General features: G+C 38.4%; 1 protein-coding gene across 4 annotated transcripts; it reads right to left on the reverse strand.

Moving 5' to 3' along the window:
* Window positions 1–1,540: 1,540 nt before the first annotated feature.
* Window positions 1,541–21,820, reverse strand: TBXT (T-box transcription factor T). Of its 4 annotated transcripts, none has more exons than XM_007435014.2 (8): window positions 21,571–21,820; window positions 19,721–19,985; window positions 16,056–16,190; window positions 14,155–14,216; window positions 14,000–14,061; window positions 11,929–12,102; window positions 9,812–9,941; window positions 1,541–7,442 (listed from the first exon to the last, which is right to left on the reverse strand). In XM_007435014.2, exons 1-8 carry the CDS (start codon window positions 21,774–21,776, stop codon window positions 7,175–7,177), a joined length of 1,302 nt encoding a protein of 433 aa, XP_007435076.1. In that variant the 5' UTR covers window positions 21,777–21,820; the 3' UTR covers window positions 1,541–7,174. The 4 variants fall into 4 exon arrangements, with proteins under 4 accessions (XP_007435076.1, XP_087999053.1, XP_087999048.1 ...); XM_088142927.1 differs by having other exon boundaries at window positions 11,929–12,105; XM_088142922.1 differs by having other exon boundaries at window positions 9,812–9,944; window positions 11,929–12,105.
* Between the last annotated feature and the right edge of the window lie 1,288 nt (window positions 21,821–23,108).

Consider the following 23,108-nt stretch of genomic DNA (forward strand, 5'->3'; position numbering starts at 1 on the left):
TTGGACTTTTCACAAATGATCCAAGATGAAAGTCATAACTCTGGAAAGGAGGTGAACAGCAGATTTCACAAGCATTTCCCACATCTCAAGAATTTGAATCACTCTGAAGCAATCTGCAGAGGAACTGGTTTTTTAGAGAGAGATGCCGTAACTTTCATATTGTTTTCATTGGGTGCTCTTATTTTCTAACCCTGATCATATGTATTTACAAATCCAGAAATAGCCTGAAGGAACACTTGCAAATGATAAAAATACAGTATAGGACATAACTTTCCTTTAATCAAGTAGGTATGTGAGGCATAGGTGTTACTGAAGAGATAGTTTGGGAAGATAATTCTGCTACCATAAAATCTCTTGTTGCAGGTTTACACATACATTAAATCAGCTTTTCTCAATCTTGACAGCTTGAAGATGTGTGGACTCCAATTTCCAGAATTCCCCCGCCAGCATGCTGGGAATTCTGGGAATTGAAGTCCACATATCTTCAAGCTGCCAAGGTTGAGAAATACTGCATTAGATAATAGATGTGTGTTTTCTGGGAGGAACCTCCCTTAAAATGTGTCATCCCTTTGACAATGAAAGGCTGTGGATACTTTTCAAGAATATGGTCATGACATTGGAAATAGGCAAAGCAATTCTGAAGTAGTATGAGAAGCCCCAAATCCTTGCCAGTTATAGTCCTGCAGGTCCAAAAAAGAGAAATGAAAGACGATTGCATCTCTCTGGCCACGTTTTGGGATATTAATGAATTGATATTCCCTCCAATTACAAGTAATAATAGGAATATTATGTAGAGAATTCCCCTCACACCAGAGGCAAAGAAAACAATTAGAAGAACACTAAGCTCCTCTTGTGGAGATGCTACTTTTTCAGGCTCTTTGAATTCAGGATTTGCTTTTTCAGGGAAAGCACCAGTCTTAGAAACAGGCAAGAAGGCAAAAGGAGCACTTAATATAGGATTTTCTTTTCTAAGGTCAGGGTCTTATCTCCAAAGTTTGAATGCCAGGAAGGGATAACACTAACCTTTCTGATGCTGTCGCTGGACCAATAGCATTACAATGTTATGTGCCCAATCATTTATCCTACTTTAATGACCACATTAGTTAGTCTTCCCACATTTGGTACCGTCAAGGACTTTAAAACTGTGCTAGCTGGGGTTTATGAGAGCTGTGCTCTTCAATTATTTGGGCTAAAATATTGGAGAAAACAAGCATACACTGCAATGATAGAAATTTTGGCTGTAAATTGAAAGAAGAAAAAAAAAACTTCTTCAAATTACTAGTATATATTCCTGTTGATGGATGATTTAGAGAATCCTTCCAAACCGCTGCTTTCCTTGAAAAACACTTCTGAGCCTTTTGCACATGGAGTAATCAAATGCTTCAGGACACAAAATCAGCAGGAGAATCACAGGTTTGCAACTTTTTAAGAATAAGAATGGGGACATATCCATTTTTTTATTCTTTATTGAATTTTATTTACAATATAGTGAAGACAATATAAAGTATGTATAACCTTATTCAATTCAATTATCTAGCAATCTGGAACTGTGTAGTAAATAATCATTATGATTTTGTTGTACTTGATTAATAAAGTATAAACCAGATAGGATGAAAATCATCATCTGCATTAACATAATAATCATGTGTTTTTTGGTAGCTTTTACACTAGATCAGCTTTTTAAACATATTTTGCCATCATATGGAAATATTCAAATCATTCTTGTTTTCCAAGACTTTGCCATTATATGACTGGCTCCAACCAACAACAACAACAAAAAATCAATTCTTTATGATCTAAGGAAACATTTGGATTATTAAAAAAAAAACCTTAATAAGGCCAGGTTAGGGTCTAATATAATTACCCTATTTTAATCATCATTTCAGTCCAAAATAGTTGAACTTTACAAGGTATAACTTATGTATTCATTTCTTTAAATTTTCTCCATATGAGACTTACAGTAGAATTTATCATGCTGAATATCCTTGGTGGAAATAAAATTATTTTGCTGAATTTTTCTTAGTTTTGGCTGATTTCCATGGTTTTCTATGCCAATTTATGTTTATCAAACATAAAGTCATAGGTGAAAGGCTTTAATACCTAATTCCCATATTACTTTCAACCATTCAAGTTTCTTATCTTCTAATAAAATACTATAATTCTTTTTAGATTTCTCCTATTAGTTAATGAGTTTAACTTAATTTCAAACTTAATCATAGCTCTAGTCACTTGGATTCCAACTGCTGGCATAACAGTAAAATGCAGATTTTGATGTATCTGAAACCACAAACCAATTTTTTAAAAAATATGTCTGTAATTGTTCTGCTATTTTCAGAATACTCCAACATACAAATCTTATAAAAATAAATTCCTTTCATGTTCCAGCCCTTGTACTGTTCCATTTGTTCTTTATTGTAAAAAGAATATAAATGGTTGAAGAGGTGATGGGTTTGCAGTTAATTTATGGGCCCATCTTTTCCAAATTTTGAACACATTCAGAAGGAATGGATTCCGACTATGTTTCAGTTCTTTATTAATATTTTTGGTGAAGTGCCCTAAATTTCACTAATGATATAGTTATACATACCATCTTCAACTAAGGTGTTAAACCTTTTGAATCTTCTGACTTTATGAAACCAAAAAACTGTTTTTAGTATTGTTGACATCAAAATAAGATTTCATATTTGGGATTCCAAGACCTCCTTTATAGGTACTTTTATACAGAATCTTTGAATTTATTCTTGTTTCTTGCCAAATATGTGTGCATTTATTATACTACCATATTTGATGGAGCCAATTATTGTCAACTGATAGGTCAGAAAGAAATAATTACACTTTACTTTGTTGCTTTCTCTTCATCTCATCTCTTTAAGCTTTTTCAATTTTTTTTCCTCTTTATGTTCTTTTATTGCAGATTATTTATTTAATGGAGCCTTCTATATATATTTCAGAATGCTAATGAGTTAGGTAGGAAAATAATGAAGATTCAGAATATAAATTCATTCATTCATTTTACAAATTTATATAGCTGCTCTGGGCAATGAACAAAAGATTAAACATAATACATAATCAAATTAATGAAAACAACTAAGTTGAGGCCACTAAAAAAACACCTGACTGCAATGTACCCCCACCCCACATGCATGCTAGGCTCCATTAACATCCCAGCCACAGTGCCTGAGGAAAAAGCCAGGTCTTCATAGCCTTCTGGAAGGTCAAGGTTGGTACCATCTGAATCTCGGGGGGGAGGGAGATGTTCCATAAGGCAGGTGCCATGTGAGAGTAGAGATGCTTTCTAGGACCCACCAGGAGGCACTGTTCATTGAGGAGACCAGAGCATGCCCATTCTGATGGGTCTACTGGATGGGCAGAAACCACTGGGGATGGGCAGTCCTACAAGTAACCTGGTCCCACGCCATATAGGGCTTTAAAACTGACAGCCAGCACCTTGAAATGTACCCAGAAGCCTAATGGGAGCCAGTGTAGCTCATGCAGCAGTGGTGATACATGAGCATATCATGGTGTACCCAATACTGCATGTGCTGCTGCATTCTGGACCTGCTGAAACTTTTGAATGCTCTTCAAGGACAGCTCCATGTAGAATACATTGCAATAGCCCAATCAAGAGGTAATTAAGGCATGAATTAAGTAATTAGGTAATTAAGGCATACCCCAATCAAGAGGTAATTAAGGCAGTGCCTCCCAATCTAGCCATGGGTACAACTGGTGCACAAGATGCATTTATGTATCTGTCTAAACACCTTCCTGCCCAAAGCTGCCATCAGCTCCTCAAGGAGTCACAAGGAGCAGGAGGCAGTTGTGGCCAGGAGGGGCATTTGCACAGATACATCTTTGTGCCAGCTGCACCTGTTCCTATTATCATCATCATAAAAATAATTCCTTGAGTTGAAAAACAGTTGGCTTAAGCTTTAAATACTAAATAGATGGAATAAATTGACTTTCCACTGCAATAGTCTGTACACATAATCCCCAGCCCAATTATACAAATCAGTAGATTTATGCAATAGAAACTAACCTAACTGCAAAATTGGGGTTAATATACAATTCTTTGAGTTTCAGCTACATTACGCTTGTAAACTTATTTTCTGAAGAACTGTAGTTAAAGAACACCAGCTATCAGGTCTCTCTCATGACTCATTACATGTATCATTTGACTACTCCAGTTTAAAAGTTATCAAGCTGTAATGTATTTTAATGTGATATTATTTAAATATTGTTATCAACGGATGACTAAACTCTTGATTTATGAAAGAAACAGTACCACTTTACTTCATAATTTAACTGAGCATAGCTAAAATGGAAACAAACAAGCAAAAACACATTTTTGTTAATGCCCAACAGAAAGCACAGTGTAATGCACATACTTAATTTACATGATTCAACTTGCACAACAAAGTGGAAGAGTTAATTTACATACTGACAAGGGACATATCAAGGAAAGGTAACAACTCTAGTAACTGTCTTGTTACTACTGGTTTATAAACACTAAACTCTCTCATCATGATCACCTCAACCTAATGTAAAACTTGATCTCAAACTTCTCAGGATGCTAACCTTAAAACACCATTTTGACACTCAAGAATTCTGTTCCTAAAAAATAGGGCCCCTAGATGATTGTCTTACATTCTACAGTAAACAGAGCATATACACATATACAAAGGCATTTGCTAGCAAATAAATACAACATGTTGAAAGTCACCTCTAAAATAAATTAGGAAAAAAAAATCAAATGTGCAGTTCCTACTTATGACTAGGCTTCAAGCTTATTGAAATCAAATGTCTTTGAATAATGTCTTTTATTATGTAACAGCCCTTTAAGTGGGCTGAACATTTTTTGCAAACCACTAATTGAAGAAGGCTTTACACACAACAGCTTCCTACACACAGGAAAACCACATGCTCCATGTGGTTCTATGCATATGAGCTCCATGCACAAGAGCAAGGAGACAAATGCATCTGTGATAGTTTCACCATTTGTTTATAGAAGGATAAGATAAAATTGCTTCAAACTGACTTGTTGGCAAAGGCTTCTACAATATGTAAATATGGCAAAACAGTTATCTATACAATCACACTGAATTAGTAGTAAGGCTAGAATCCTTACCTGGAGAAAGTCCCACAAAACACAATCAAACTTATTTTTCACTCAACACACAATTGCACTGTACAAGAATACAACTTACATTATACAGACACACATTAATAAAGAAATGTGTAATGTTTTGAAAACTGCATTTGTTTTGCAGCAAAGAGCTTTTTGGATTATCATGTAAGTTTAGCCATAAGGAAATAAGCACACAGTTGTGCATAAATCTGGAAACTGTGTTTAAGGCACATATTTTATTAGTGCACAATTTTTAACTATTCTTTAAGGCTAATTATATAGATATTTTAAAAGAATTTGCATTGGGGTTAATATACAGCACTCCATACAGGACAGCCAATTTTTGACCTTCCAAATTAAGCAGGTAGTGAGTGCCCTTGAAAAAGAGTACACAACTTTCTTGTTTTAAAAAATATGTACACTGAGGGATGGAAATGGTGTAGCTAGTGATGTCACAGCCAGTAGACATCTATAGCAGAGGGGAGAGTTTGGGACAAAGATTTATGGCTTAATGCAGTGTTTCTCAACCTTGGGAACTTTAAGATGGGTGGACTTCAACTTCCTTGCTGGCTGGGGAATTCTGGGAGTTGAAGTCCACCCATCTTAAAGTTCCCAAGGTTGAGAAACACTGGCTTAATGTAACCACTTTGCCCCTTACAATCCCTAAAAGAGAAAACAACAAAACCAAACCCTGATATTTGGGTTTTTTTCTTTTTTTAAAGGTAAAATGACTGCTTCAATTTCTGCAAAGCTTAAGGCACCCATTTTGCTCTTTAATCCCCTAGCCCCAAAGACCACCACAAAAACATGGGCCACTGCCCACTTGGAGAATCCTCTAGAAAAGGAATTTTCAAGTTGCGTTCCACGGAATCCTAGAGTTCCATAAGAACCTGATGAGGTTCCACAAGAGACTAAGGGCAAGAAAAAAAAAATGCTCATCCCAACACAGCCTATTTTGTATGCTATGCCTCTTAATCAGGAGTCTCAGGTATTTTTGTTAACAGGTTCCACAACCTGAAAATGTTTGAAACCCCTGTTCTAGAAGTTCCTGTACTGCTTCATCTACTGTATGCATCTTCTAAGCATTACAGAATGAATAAACGTAATGAAATGTCCCAATAGGGCAGGAATAAGCAATCTCCACTTAAGCTGGGGGGAAGGACAGGAATGGGATACAAGTGGATGGAAGGGAAATTGTTGATGGGTATTGGGTGATTTCCTTTGGTTTTTAAACTAGGTTAAGCATGTTTTGAGGTTAAAACTTCAATTTTGGCGTGTTTCCTTCCTCAAAATCCTGGGAAACCATGCTGGAGATTTTTAGCAACACTGATGAGAAGAAACTTTGGGGCCACAAAACCAGGCCTGGAGCCACAGATTGTCCATGCCTTTAATTGGGGTAATAATAAAATATTGCTTGGGGCAAGTATATGCCTAATCTCAGCTTTCAAGGAATAAAAATGGAAGTCACAGTTATATTTGTGAGACTGCCAGCAAAGAACAAATATCATAGAAATACACACGTCATACTTTTCAACAGGATCAGTTTATACATTCATCTATGAAAATTGTGAAGTATGATGCATGGTAGAAATCAGCCCTCGATACTGTGTTTTTTTTTTCAAAGAAGTAAAACTGTACAGAACAAAAAAAAACATGAGATGCCTCTCTGATGTTGGCAAAGCTGACTTCTACCAAAGTTTGAACCTTTTTAAAAATGTCAAAAAGGGCTCATTAGAAGATCTGTCTGTGAGGTTTTGAAATCTTATAACAGAGGCTTTGCAACAATTCTAGCCCTCGTGGCTGCAGAGGTAGAAGAGGGGATGGCAACCATGTCCCGTGTGATCTGGACCGGCAGACAAATTCCCTACAGCTTTCATAAGGTGTCTGTACCATTTACTAATGCATTCTAATACTGAAAGGAGCATCAAGCAATTAGTGCAGTTACTTTACCGTTAATATATGTCAAGACTTATTCCTCCAGCTCCTGGAACTTTCTCTGTGGATTCCCAGTTTAGAGCAACTAGAAAGTCTTTGGTCATCAGAAAAGGTCTACATAGAAGGAGTCGTGACAGGAGTCCATGTGGAGGCAAGTCTAGCATGCACTGAGGCATCATACTGACTGTCAGCAATATCTGTGGGTGCCCCATTGTCATATAGGGGAGAGCCTGAGGAAGTCGTAGCGACAGAATGAGGAAGTGTGGGGTAGTGGGTTGTAGAGCCGCGCAAAAACTGGGATCCTATCCCACTGGACATTCCACCTGACTGTGACACGGGTGAGATGGTGCTGTTGCTCACAGACCACAAGTTGGGATATTGGCTGCAAGAGAAAGAAAAACAGATTTTACATTTCTAGAGAGATAGCCACATTAGTGAAAGGCTAACTAATTTATCATGCCATATACTTCTGGAAATTATGGCTCACTTCACTAGATGCGCTATTTCTAAAGTTACAATGTATAAATATATCAACATGGTTGTGAGTAGGTGATTCTAGTAGGGGAGGAAGAAAAGTATGTGCTTGAGTTAAGGAGGCATTGACAGGATGCAAACAAGGCGCTTCACAAGAGGCACAGGCATCCTTAATTCAAGTGTGCATTTTTCTGGATCACATAGCTAGTATGTAAGCCCAGGCAAAGATGCAGATTCTTTAAGGCGGCAATAACAGATGCCCACAGCTGCACTGAGTGCTGTCATCCCACTCCAAATCACCTTTTTGGCTTCAGGGGGAAAGCACAGCAAGTCCCTAGTTGGGAGAAGTACTAAAAATTTTTGTAAGACATTTTAGAATTTGGTATTCAGTACTGGCTGGTGTCAGTGGAACACATGGGTGTAGGTTCATGAGTCTCTATCCAGTCACAGATGCACAAGGTGCCCTTAAACAACTTATTTATTAAACTTTCATGCACCAGCTGCTAAAATAGAACTACCTGCATAGCTAAGCACAAAATTCAGCAGGATTCTTTTTTCTCTGGAAAAAACCCACCAATATAGGAATCAGGAAATTACATCGAATAAAATCAAATCTTTATTACGGTCATAGAGCAGCAGGAGATTATAAATACGTATTATTAATGACTCCTCACTTCAGCTACTTGCATGAAGCAGCGTTCCTACACAACAGCATGAACTTTAGCTTGCAAAAGGAAGAAAATATTAGGGATCCTTGTACATGCTGATTTCCTGCAGATTAAAGATGTGTTACAGTATAAGACAGGTTTCTTTACATGCAATTCCTTCAGAATCCTGTCAATTGTCGTAGGATGCAAATGCCTGACAGCTGCTGCTAGATGGAGCCTTTCTCCAGTAACATTTTTACTACAGAGCACTGTATTTATTTATTTAACGAATCTATATAGCCACCCGTCTCAATGGGCAGCGTTTCATAAACTCCATAGTAAAAGACCTATTACATCCAAGCTCCTTAAGACAAGATTGTAAGGAAGATGGGCATCAGCATCAGGGGAGGGGGAGGGGAAGGGGGGTTAAAAAGGCAAGATACTGTAGCAGGCATTTATTATTTATTTATTAAAGTAATTTATATGGCCGCCCAACTCACTCAGTGACTCTGGGTGGTTTACAGAAATAAAATCCCAAATACAAACCCACTACACCCCCACCCCCACCCCACCCCCAGGCGACAACAATCCATTCAAACAAACCACTTGATGGGCTCCATATCAGCCTGGGATTCCCAGGCCAATAGAAAAACCATGTGTAGCAATCTGCCACTCCCAACTCCAGTAACTCTCCTTGCAACCAGTCATGGTTCAAAAGAAAGTTCTTTTATTGAGAACAAGTGTACAGTTCCAAAGCATTGCTAAGACTGAGCCCGTGCACACCAAAAGTTGCTTTTATCTTTTCTCTCCTTTCCCCCCTGCACCCTCCTAACTTCCCATCCTTCTCACACTCGCTCATTGGTACGACCTTGAGCATTCCTCAGTCCTTGATAATGGCCCATCTGCCTCTAACAGTCAGTTCCTCCATCCATCTTCCCGAGCCGTCCAGCACCCCCTGCCATGTCTCTTAATGGCAGAACCGAAGCAAGCAAGCAAGCTGGCCATTAGTGTGGTTAATTAATTCCAAGGATTCTGACACCATGTCTTGAGGGCCTTTTTGGGCTTGCAAGGAGTGGGGTTGCATTTGGATGCCACGGCCGGAATCTTGTCTTCACTGACACCCTCCATGGATCCTGCTAAGCATCTTACTAACCTTTTTTATATACCAAGCACAGCTCTTTTTTTCCTCCTTGAAGTCAGGGATGGCCACCTTACAGGCTGCAGGTGGAACTAATGGTACAGTTTTACACTATTCTTTTACTGGAAAGTAAAATTAATTATATTAGCTCACACTCACCAAAGGGAGGGAGATACAGACTGAAAAGTCTGTTTGCTTTCCAGTAATGTTACTACATCACTAACTTCCTCCAGTACACATGCAAAAGGATATAATGGAGGAAGTAAAAAAATAATTTTCATCTACGGCAACAAAGTAGCTTGAGCTATTACCACACACTAGCAGCTACCCAATCCTTGCAGATAAAGAACACAACCACCCCACCCCCAAACATCTCCTGCATAAATGGACTCATACAGAAGTGGATCTAGTTTTTCATAAGAAATCCTTTCAAAAGTCAAATGCCAATTTACAGAAACTGGAGGAGTTTCTTGCCCATGGAGTAGGGCTTACCTGGAACTGGTTGGTGGACCACTACTGTGATTCATAGGCAACATGCTTGTTGGAGTTGGTACTCCTAAGCTGGACCAATTGTCATGGCTTTGGAGCATAGAAAGGCAGGCTGAAGAACTATCTCCATAGGCTGCTGTAAAAGCAAGTGTTTTGTGTAAGAACATTCCATGTTTTCAATTTCTTGCTTTGAAAGTTAGAACTTATTTGCATTTCCAGCAATGGTAGGAGGATGCTTCAAAAAAACTGCATTTTGTTCTATATACATTTCTAATGACTTTGCAACCATGTTAGTATAGACCCCAAAGCAGAGTTCAATTCTGTATATTTAGTCCACAAAGTTTTGATGGAGCAGGGGCATATCAACTCTTCAAGATAAACATGTAACCTTCTTAGACTTTTCTTCAAGTCGTTATTCCACAATCAAGTTTGAAAGAAATAAGCAAAAAACCATTTTCATACCAACAAAATTCTGAGGATTTATTTTACTCTGCTGCTTGCATCCAGTTCACCGCTGCTTGCCTCACAATCAAGAGCTAATTTAATCAGACAGTAGAACATGTGTACTGTTTATATATACAGTCTTACGTATGGATTGAAAAAGAATGTGTTGATGCACTTACAAGTCAAAAAAACATTATTTCCCTAGTGCTTTTCATAAGCAGAAGCTTTTCATAAGCAGAAATAGATTATAACATGAAATTGTATTAAATACATAATATATATGAGCCCAGAGACACCTGCTGAGATGGGTAGCTATTGAAATCAGATAAATAAATAAATAATCTGTTGCAGACATCTGAAATAAGAACAAATGCTCTTCTCAGAGCTTTAAGTGGTTCAAAAACAAGTAGTTTTGATTTATTTCAGATCCACTTTTCTTACAGTCAACTTGCTTGGGATTTTAGGACCTATTAGGCAGCTGGGCTCATTAAAGATGCCAATGAAGCTGACTGCATACTGTAATTATAAATGTTATCAAGTCATTATGGACTGATGAATTGTATGTGAGAAACAGGAGGCTTGCCATTCCCTGTATGATTCTCTTATCCTGACTGCTTCCATTTTGGCAAGCAAAATCTGTGCCTCTTTTTATTACATCCCAGCACCATAAAGGCAAAAATCATAATATCATCACAGCAGGCCAGATTCTCACAGAAGTCTAATTTTAAATAAGATGGAAGTCTTTTGCTGCAAACCAAAGAGTCTCAATAAAACGATCTATCCACTTCTTTGATATTTTATTTTAGCAAAATAGCATAGTAACTATAAAAACAATATTAACAGTGTACTCTTTTGTGGACTATTCAAAGCATTTAACAGTTGTTTGAAAATCTTATTTAAAATATAAAACTTTACTTCTGAGTGAAAATGCCATGGTTTGGATGGTTAGTGAAATCTTGTTTCTGTCATTCTCTAGTGATATTACAGCTGATTAAGATAGATAGTTCTAGCTAGCTATTTCAGCCTGAATCAATCCACTGCAGGATTGAAGGCTGTGTATGGACCTAATCTACATGCTGGTCAAATGCAGGTTGTATAAATGTTTTTCAACTTTCCAGTCTAAAACTAAAAGAGGGTGACTGGCCCAAAGTAGCTAGACAGCTTCCGTGACTAAGGGACGGTTAGAAACTTCCTGCTGCTAGTCTAGCATCTTAACTGCTACGCCACACGGGGTCTCAGGTATATAATGGATTTATCAATACAAAGTTGCTAATATTTCTCAGTTCTGGTACATTTTAGGCAATTGTACATACATCACATAAACACACTGTTATCTAACTCTTGAACATATTTTTTCTCCAATTCATAAAGTCCTCTTTACTTGGAGTGTTTCTATTTGTTCTTTTTATTGATTTCTTGCCAACAGTCAACTGCATACCAAATCAGATTTTGATCCAGGCTTTACCACCAGGACTGGAAACTAATGGTCCTCCAGATGTTGCTGAATTACAACTTCCAGAGTTCCAGATACAGTAGCCAAGAGTGGGAGACAGTGAAAGTTGTAGTTTAGAAACACTTGGACGGACACAGATTCCACATCTCCGCTGTATATTCACATTGATATCTGTTAGTATCTTATGACATCAAACAACTGGAGGACACTATAATGTACTTACTTGGAGAATTGGTTCTATGGGTGTATGGATTTGGATAAGGGGCAGGACGGTGATTTCTTAACGATGAATACCTTTCACAACTGTGAGCAGGGGAGAGGGACAGAGATGTGCCAAATTGGGAATGAGGACTGGCAGGAGGACAAAGAGTTCCTGTTCCAGGAATTAGCCAACCACCTACTGTAAAAAGATGAATAATATCATTTCACAAATATATAGCAGGATTATTTGTCCAAAATGACAACAACCTGTTTGCATACATCAATCCTGGAATGTCAAACCTATTTTTAACTTACACTGAAACAATAAAAATGGATTTCAAGCTCTTTTCTTCTCACCTGCAACTTGTGGTTACAAATAGCTTTGTTGTGGTGCCATTATAGCGCATTTACCCATCTCTGATAACCAGTGGTGTGCAATAAGTGAAATATTGTGACAATAGCATTCCTACACATTAAAGCAAGAAAACTTCAACACAAGAGTGCCATTTTCAGCAATAATACCAAGTTATGAACATAACATTATTATAACCTCACATCTCTTATTTGCTACCTCCTGAATTGGGAGGTAATCAGAAGAATAGATAAAACTGCAATCTTTTGTATCTAATAACTTTGAACAGTAATGTGAAAACAGTCATCAAAATATCTAAGTAAACATAAATGTGAATAAATGGAAATCATGAGTGTCTGTGGGGAGAAGGGTGGGAGAATGACAAAATCTGTGTCACGATGCAAACCATCTTAGTTACATACCTGCATTCAACTTTGGATATTGGTATGGAAGGCAGGAGTTGACACTGGGATGTCAGAATATATCTTTTGTCATTTTTACATCATTGTGGTTATAGAGGAACTATTCAAACAGCAGCAGAGTAATTCTGGATAGTCAAATTGTGAAACTTAGATAAAGGGAATGGTTCTGCTAACATTTCTGAGTAACCTAATCAAGCTTATAATCTACTTTAGAACTTTGTGCTGTTGCCAACAATCCCTGTCTCAAAGATTATTGAACTCTGTCTCAAAAACATAAGTGAGATTTCAGTGGGGATATTCCAGACTTTTCATAGATTGATGCATTTGACCAACTGAGGCAGAGAATTACACCAGCTTTTTTCTTATCTCACTTAATTTCAATACAAGAAACACAGAAAAATGATCTTGTTCTATGGCTAATATTTTAGATGCAGACTTTGCCGTTAACAGAAATCAGAGCTCTAAATGTTGAGAGTTGTTTAATTACAATGGGATTGCAATAAAGAAATAAATGATACCAACTTCAGAGGAATATGGCTTTTCTACATTTTAAGTATGAAAGTCCTATTTTTAAAAAAAATAAGGTAGAGTACTGTGCACACAAGGAATACAGCAGAGGGCAGGTTTCTACAATTCCAAGTCAAAACTTTAGTCCACATCATCTAGTATTTTTACCCTTGGTTAGCAGTGGTTTTCCCCAAGAGTCAGGCAGGAATTTTTCCAACTCTACTTGGAAATGACAGTAATTAAACCAGGGACTTTCTGCATTCAAAGTATGTACTCAATTACTGTGCTATAAGCCCATTTAAAAACGAAATACAAATAATACATTTCACTGCTTAATCATCAAATACCCTAAAATATCTAGAGATCCAGGAATGCAGAAACTTTCAAGGTAAAGCACGCACTCCTTCCTCTCTGAAATTTCGTTCTTGTGTCAGTTCAGTGCAGGTTCTTCTTTATCGTCAATAGTCAGTAAGAGAAACAGGTAAAGAGCATTACAGCATTTATAGTTCTTGGCATCAGAACTCTAAAATTATAATATTAGTTCTCAGGCTGAAATATATTGCAGTACACATTGACTTTAAAAAAGAAAGAAAGAAAGCCTCCTAAAAGATACAAAAATATCTAAGATCTTGTTGGTGAAGGCTATATTTTATAAAATATACATTCATGCAGTCTATATTCATGAATAATATTCTTAACTACATAACCGATGCTGGAAGAACACTGCTTTGAGAGTTTTGCATATGGGAATGGTATATCAATGCAATAAAATAAAAGTATAATGTAACTCTCAGAAGAGAAATTAGACATACGTTGTGAATACCCTGGTTGCTGACCATCTCCCACTTCATCCATCATGTCTTTGTGATCACTTCTGTCAAAGAAACACATTGTGTTAGCAAAAATATTAAACAACCTAATGAAATGCAATGTATAAATGCAATTAAAAGCAAGCAACAGTTCTCACCTTTCTTTTGCATCAAGGAAAGCTTTTGCAAAGGGGTTATATTTTATCTTTAATGCTGTTATCTACAAAAAAGAAGAAGACGAAGATGAAGAAGAAGGAGAAGAAAATATTTCAAACCCAAATGCAATTTTAATTATTTTATTGCTAATTCAAAAGTTAATTCAGCAACATTACTGCTAATTGGCTTTTGCAATTGATTCTGGTGAGAAAAAAAGCCCAGAATGAAATTATTAAAACTACTAAGACTGCAACAGCAGGCTTTGAAATCATTCTCTCCTCTACAATGTCCCCTCTTTGCCTTACTTAGATGCCTGGTTTTATTATCCTATTAAGGAAGTACATAAAAGGGGCGGAGGGTGGGGGGATACACTAAAAACAGTTATAAAAAGTGTCAGGTTCCGGGTAAAAAGAGGGGATAATATATTGTACGAACAAATGATTATTTTATTAAGATATGAGCTATTGCTTCAGCATGGAGAGTTTAAGAGCAAAGGACTTGTATCTTACTTCTGCCCATTGTTGAATGAAATAGAGCCACCTTTCTACATGAAAACTTTGGAACAATGATGTACAAGCAATTAACAGAAGACTGAACAACTATTTGATCTTGCTAGACATTGCTATTTGATTAGCTTGCTATACATTAACACGATTTTTTAAAATAAGTTGTCACTCATTAGCATTTAGCCCTTGTTAAAATTCATCATGTAGGTGTCCAAGTTGGAAGTTGTGTTTAAAAGCAGGAATGTTATTTCTCACTTTGGAGGCCCTACCTACATTTATTCAGAATCTATTAAGTAAAGTATAGTGAGTTATAATCAATGCTGAACCCTCTACGTGTTTTGACGGAATCAGAGTGAGCAGTAATAAACATTAGAAGCCAATGCAGACACAAAACAGCAGGCAGAAAGAAGTGTTTTATAAAAAATTAAGTTATTATTGTCTTAGGAGAGTCACTTACACCATGACAAAGAATAAGAATTCAGGGAGGTATATCTATGTAGCACTTCTGTCACTTCATTGGTATTTATATATCAGCTGAATAGGACAATTCAATTACATATTTAAAATGTGGATTTCAAACAATTTTTCAGTTTGTAGATTATGAAAAATTGCTTAGTGTTGTCAACAGTCAAGGTTGTTTAGATTCAAACTATTCACAGTAATTTTTTTAAAATGATCTGCTTTTACAGCACGATACAGTTATTTTCTACATTAAATAATGACCACGTGTATTGAGAATCAATACAACTTCATTATCTTTTCATCAGATTCACTGAATAATGAATTATGCCTGGGATCCTAGTCCTGAATAAATCTTCTTGAAAAGTCAATTCCATATAATCCAGTGGTGTTAACTTGCAATTAAACTGTGCTTCGTAATGTAAGCAAAATAGAGAGGTGATTACTGATTAATCCTTGTGGTTAACTGAGACATTTTCCAAATGTGCAAAAATATCAGAAGACCTCATTTTCTTTTGCTCAAAGAACAGGATGGTTCTAGTTGAAAAAAATCACTTGATATTCTCCTAAAAGTATAACAAGAGTGGCTTTTTAAAAAATGGCTAATATAAACCACTAACATAGAATTATATCTGAAGATTTTCAACTGCAACAATCCTCTACTTTGTAGAATGAAATAACACACAGTCTCCTCAGCACCTTACTTCATTGCTAAGATCTTTTTATACTTCAGACGTTTCTCCTATTTTGTAGCAGTTCCATTTTTTTTAAGTATTCAGTGGAAATGAGCAACTCCTGCATCTCCTTTGTAGCATCTTTTAAAATTCTTGTAAACAGTCAGCATACCCCTAATTTTAACATCCCCCTTCCCACTCCAAGTCCCTTTACTACTTTGAAGGGGAGCAATCCATGCAGGGTCTTCCACACTTTATGCCTACCTCTTCATTCTGGTAAGCTGTCACAGCTATAAACTGTGTCTCTGGGAAGGAATGGCTGGTGATCATTCGCTGAGGGCCACCGACTCTCACTATGTGAATCCTAGGCTCATATTTGTGCAAGGAGTTCAGCATAATCTGTTAATGTAAGAACAACAACAAAAAAGCACTGAAAGAGCAATAAACACTATTCTGACACTGCAACATCAACTATAGCAGTGATTTTGGCTTTTTAATAAAAAGAGGGCAAAGTTGCTGGTTTAAATCTAAAAAAAAAAAAAAGTAAAGGTAAGAGCCCAGACCTCAGTGGCTTTTTTTCTACCTTTTGTCTTTCCAAACGAACAATCAAAACAGGAACATTTTATTTACGCTTACTTTCCAATTTTATCCAAGGTAGGAAAGTAAGATTACTAGCTTTGAAATGAGCTAAGATATTAAACCATCTGAAATTGATTTATTATCTTGGACTGTTTCAAAGCTGATAATTACTTTTTGCCAGTTCAATGAAACTCTGGTTAAATCTTTGTAATTTGATTGGTCACCTTTCATTATGAAGGGAGGAGTGAAGGGGCTCTATGCACAGGCAAAAGCTTTATTCATCTCTCAGAAAGCAAGTTATCATTATCTACAAATAACCAATATTGCTTAATAAAAGCTATCATTGCAAGATTTTATAAAAATGATCACAGTATAAAATATCCACAAACCTGATCCAATTTTTCGTGTGCAAACAACAACTGTAAATACATTTTCCTAGTAAGTTAAGGGAAAACTCCTTTTTAAGTTGGGTTCCTTACTTGACTGTCATTATAGCATGACTGCAAAAACATTCACTCAATAAAGGAAACATTCGCTTTTAGAATCTAACCTAGAACTGAAGACTTTTTAAAAACAACAACAAAATATAATCAATCAAGGCCCTTTGGAATCAAGAAACCTATAGGGTTTCATTTTTTTTCTAAGAAACTTAAACTACTGAAAATGCACTGGTACTAAGAGTATTAATAGTAACTGGAGAACAATAGTAGTTTGTAGTCTTGGCTAAAAAGAAGGGAAAGCTCTCCTCTGTAATTAAAACTATAACTTCTAAATTTGCTTTTTAACAAGCACAGCACATGGCATATTAATGCCTACTACTGGAATACACACCATGCAAACTCCATAGGTTATCAATTACCCATCTCATTTTAATGTCAGATTTAACAGTTTTGCTAATATATATTATGCTATCAGAAATACTGAGTACCAGGCTGAAACAAATGTACATTTGTACCACAATATACAGCTAAATATTTCTAATATCAATGATCAGCATGCTATTTTAACTACATTTAATGCCCATATTTCAGATATATGGAGTACTTTACATAGAAAACTTTCTTGATGACCAGTTTACATGAATTACAGAAGCCTTCAGTGGTACAGATTGTCAAATTACTCATTACAGCAAGTGACCTGAAAAATATATCTGCAAATTTAATGGAAGTTTCATGCTGCCAGATTGGATGCTACCCTGTCCTCTTTCTCCCCCCAAAAATACAGGTATTAGCCACTGAAATATTTACTTAATAGTTTCATACCTGTTATAGCTCTGTGAAGAGAAGGCAATGAATTGAAAAACAGCAATTAACCTGCCTTGTCATCACAATAATAAGTGAATGTGAATTGTCAATGAAAGCATGTTAGGATTAAGATTTTGTCCAACAGTCACATTTTGTGTTGCATTATTACATATTGACATATTACCCCCAAACCCCTGGCAAACTGGCCTTTGGGTTATCACTTTGGTTAGTCTCTATGTGGCTTGCAAATATTCTGAGAATGGTGCATGTCATACACCCCTTTCCCCAAATCCTCTCCATACTTATCTGGGGATAAGACCTAGGCCTATGCATATTGACTCTTCCAGAATGTTGATAACAATATGTAACACCAGACTTTGGCACACAACCATTGCACCCATTTTCTGCATTAATGTTAAAACTGTGTAGGAGAACACTAGAGAAAAGATTCCTCTGTGGTTGACTTGGTCCTATAAAAATACAAGTTGGATAGAACATCCCTCCAATCCAAACAGGAGACAATTTTGTCAAAATATTTTTGGTCCATGCCTTTCGTTCCTACGGAGTTCCCAAGATAATTTGTGCTACATAATCTTGTTTTGCATTACACTGCCACACAGACCCCACAAGACCCTACTCCAAAATTTAATTTGGCAGCAATTAGGGTGAGACATTAACAGTTCCAGCATTCAGGATTGGCACAAGATATTTGGATGCCTGACAAAAATATTCTAAACCCCATTAAAAATAGTAAATAAAATAATTACAAATCACTGCCTTTAACTGTTGGGGGCAGGCTGTTTCACTCTCCTTAATTAAAGGACTAGAACTACCAAATAGCTTCTAGGTACTTGTCTCCAAATTGGCTAAATCAGGATATACTCCAATTCTCTTTACAAATCACTGCTCATGTTGTTTTGGGAGAAAATGGTAGAGTTGCTTTTTCATATGTAAGTGCATCTACAAAAGTGAGTTTTGTAGGTGCCAACTCTCTGGGTCTCAAGCAGACAAATATCTGAGACTGCATTTCATTCTAAGATATGGATACAAACACATATTGCCAGTACATTATCTTCTGAACCCTCCAAATTCTTATTGTGTAATTGTTGCTGCATGCTATTTAAGTTCCTAACACACCTGAATCCAGAATTTAAATGTTCTTAAAATTATAGGTTATGTCAGAAATTGATTACCACAGTTTATTTAACACACAGAGAGGTTTGCAACCTTAAGAACATTTAAAGCTATCTTGGATGAGTGTTCACTTCAACAGTCAATGCAATGTATTGGGCAATGTATATATAATACTTAACACATCTGATGAAGGACATACTTGTTTACAGAAACTCATGCCATACTAAAATATGTTCAATTTTTCAAGAAGCTAGAATACTTGTTTTAGACGTTTTTCTTTTTATCAGACACCATTACCCTCTTGCAAACTGTGCATGCATACATTTGTAGATATGAATCTATAATGCTTGGAGCTCAAAATGAAAGTGTAGCAATCAATTTCAGATCCATATGGACTGCAGGCTACACTGTGCAAAGCACTGGTCTTTGAGGCAAGTACACGGGTGTGACAAGTTTATAACAGTGTCTATAAATCCAGGCTACAGAACCCAGGAAACAAGAACAAAACGCTTTTCTTGGAATCTCCTCTAAGCCACTCAGAGAAAAACAGCTAAAATTGATTTCCTAGATACTTTCCTGGACAGGGCAGAGAAGGGGACACTTAGAGAGCGGCCAAAGGAGTTAACAAGAGTTCCAGCTGACTGCAACGGGGGTCTCTGTGGAAATTTTTCCTGATTCCTAAACTGAAAAATAAAAGGCGGCTGAAGCCCTAAGAATGCACATTTAAAAGGCAACTCTACCGAACCCACCGGCCTTACATCAAAGATGTTTTCAGAAGGCGCATACATTCAACCTTAATTTCTTCTCTAGCAACCTAACCTATGAAGTTAACTCGACCTGCGCCCCCCCCCCCATCTTGCTCCTTCTCTGACCCCAGGCCGTTATTTTGGGACGCCAGCTCCTGCCGGCAGGAATACCCTTCTTCCACCTCCCCGCGCGCCCGCCCGCGCGCCGCGGTGGCGCCCTCCTCACCTGGCCTCCCCCGTTGAGCTTATTGGTAAGCTTGACCTTACTGAAGGAAACGGGCGCCTTCATCCAGTGGGCGCCAAAATTGGGCGAATCCGGGTGGATGTAGACGCAACTTGGGGCCTGCGGCTCAGGCTTGCCGCCCGGCACCCATTCGCCATTCACATACTTCCAGCGGTGATTGTCTGCAGCCACAAAGTCCAGCAAGAAGGAGTACATGGCGTTGGGGTCGAGTCCGGACACGCTGGCCTTCAACACTGGGAACATTCGCCTGCAGGGAGGAGACGCAAGGAGCGAGGAGAGGCGGGAGGAGACACGGGCGGCGCGGCCTCTCGGGCTAGGCCTGGGCGGGTGCCGTCGAAGCCCTTTCTGCCCAAAAGACAGCACCCTCCTCCGCCCCGACTCGGGGCTACCTTCCGCCCACGGAGGAGGCCTCACCATGCCTTGACGCTCTCTGGAATCCAACGTAAACGAAAACCCGCTTCAGTTTGCAGCCCGCATTGCGGCCGCTCTCAACGTAACATTTCGTAGGAGCGGAGGCGATGAACTCCATGGGATGGATTCCCACGTAAACGTGCATTGGGGAGGGCTCGGCGGTTAGTTACATTCATGATGGAGGGGGGGGGGCGCATTCTGATCTCACCCCTAAAAAAGGAGCGGCCTTCTGCTCCCTGCAATCAGTGGGACATAACTAGCGAAAAGCAATAATTTGGAAGGAGGCTCGTTCCTGGCCAATTGATAAGTGCGGGTTTCTTACTCGGATTGAATCTTTTTGTCTCTTAGGAATAAGCAGTTTTAGGGATGAGATGCAGATGCCTTAAAAGTTACCACTGTGGGGTATGGCCAACAAAACCATTCTTTGTTCTCAAGCTGCAGGAGTAAATTCTGATTAAGCCGTTTTGAGGGAGGCAATTTGATCCTCACTTCCTAATTTCTTCTATTTGGGAGAGTTCCCTCCACTTCGGGGAAATTCACTTGCATGTAAGAGGCATAAGTTCACAGTCTTATACTTTGGATTACAAAAAGGGAAAAGTTTGAGTTATGGTTTCCTTCATTTACTTTTTAGTAGTCTTCCATTTGCTATGATTGCAGGCTTTCATAAACAGGCTACAGGAGAAAGCCTGCAGGAGAAATTTTTAAAATGGAGACATCATCACAGTTCAAATGAGTGATGCTATGGAAGACAATCTTCAAAAAGGTCTGATGGAAAAAATGTTTACTGGAGCTGAAATTTTACTGACATCATAATAAAATTAGGAATCCTTTTATCTCCCTCTCCCAGAGAAGCCAATCTTTATGTATGTGGTTTGGTTTATTGCCAGGGTGTCAAAGGAAAATGAGATTCTTCAAAAGGCACATGAACATCTAGTTTGGGAAAAGTGTCATTGTAAGCAGCCAGGTTGCTGCCTTAGAAAAAGGCTTTCTGCGCTACCATGAGGCATGGCCTCAGATCTAGGGTGGAAACACAGGCTGTGGACCTCCTGCTTCACAAGGTTATTGGACTGGATCGTGTAGGTTAAGGACTTAAGAGGAGAGGAAGGGGAAGAGAGTAAAGAAGATTGAGAGGCCACAGGATGACCGATGGACAGGATGCAGAATAGTCAGCAGAAGGGGAGCCGTTGGTCAAGGGACAAGACATTAAGAAAGCATGTCCCAAGAAAAGAACAGGACTAGCTACTATAAGCAGCCATAGAATCGGGAGCAGAAGTCTTCAGATGCCTTAAAGTGATTGATTTCCCAAAGTCCAGGACAGCAATTCAATGAACAAGAGAAAACAAAGTGGGAGAGGGAGAAGTATCCTTTGGAAGCAACCTGAGACCATCAGTACATTTCCCTGTCTTTCTCTTTCCTCCTACCTGCCGTTTTTGGTGACAATCATCTCGTTGGTGAGTTCTTTGAAGCGCAGCCACAGTTCGCTGTCCTCTAGAGTGACTCGCAGCTCCCGCTCGGTAGGATCCCCCTTTTCTCTGCCGGCCTGTAGTTCATTCTCCACAGCACTCAGCAGATGATCGACTTGATACTGCAGACTCTTTCCTGAGCTGTCCGTGGTTGGAGAACCCATCCTTACTGCCCACCCACCAAGTCCCCTTTAATACTGAGATCCTCCTCCAGTCTTTTGGTACCTAGAAGCTCTCCACCTTGGAAAAATTGTCAGGGGAAGCCCCACAAGAAGCTGTCGTGAGGGAGGTCAAAAGCACCCTTAAAGTAGATGGTGGGGCGTGGGACAGGTCTGCAGTTTGGGGCCAGAAGGGTTAATTCCACTTGACCTCTCTGGTGCGCACCACTTGAAGCTAGTTAAACGGGGAGCAATTATGCCCCTGGTATAAATATCCTTCTTGTGACATCACAATGCCAGTAGGGGGCTCACCTGATTGGAGGACAGTCTCTTTGATGTATCATCCCGCCCACCTGATTGGTTCCCTGCGGCCATATCAGAACGGAGCCCAGGGAAAGCCTGTGATGTTAATTGCAGCCAGTGGGATTAAACGCGGCTATTTTATGTAAATCTGCCCCCAAATGTTTGCACCTCTATCAAAGCCGCCGGGCTGCAGTTTCAGCAGCCTAAGAAGGAAATGGCCCAGGTCAGTAAGAGAGCCATAACCGGTAGGCGCTCAGCATTCCCTTTGCTTATTCCAGTAGCACCACTTGCCCATCCGAAGATGCAAAGAGCAGGACAGCTTAGATCAAATCCTTGTGGGCAGGGGTATACCTTGAAAACCTTAATATCTACGAATCCACCACCCCCAAACTTTAGTTTCCAGTGACCTGATCTTATAAACACCTATTTGCATATCAAGGCTGTTCAGATCAGTGGGTCTTTGATGTAAAATGGGCTGCGATTGTGGCATAAGGAAAAGTGGTTATTTATTGTCAGGAATCCATTTTAAACATGCTGTCCATTTACCAAAGGAGACAGAATGCAAAAACCCAGGTGAAATTAAAACAAGCTGGAACAGTGAAGGATTCTTCTCTTTCCATAACGCAAACACACCTCCCTCTTCCAAAGAACTGTAGTTATAAATAACTCTATTTGAAAAACTACTGTACAAATATATTATAGAGAGAGAGAGATGATACAGTAGGATCCAACTTTGCAAGAAAAACTAGGTATTGATCTCACTTTGAATATATAAGTGAATGGTATGTTCTAGCTAGGCAGAGTTTTGCAACTTTAAGGATATGGATATGGATATGGATATGGATATGGACAGGCCTACAGCTCAGGGTCTTCTTCCATTAATAGTAGTGCTTTCCAGTTTTTACAGAGGAATTAGGATTAAGATTTCTTGCTCCAGCTTTCTTTTTCTTGTTGTTTTATATTCTGAAGCTGTTTGGGCCACAACTAAGACATGTGCCTCTCCACAACTGGAATGAATAATTGCTGTAAGTTGAA

This window comes from Python bivittatus, unplaced genomic scaffold, assembly GCF_059951505.1.
Source record: "Python bivittatus isolate LINGU-HERP-01145 unplaced genomic scaffold, Pbiv_v1 ctg000020_np1212, whole genome shotgun sequence".
NCBI classification, from domain to species: domain Eukaryota; kingdom Metazoa; phylum Chordata; class Lepidosauria; order Squamata; family Pythonidae; genus Python; species Python bivittatus.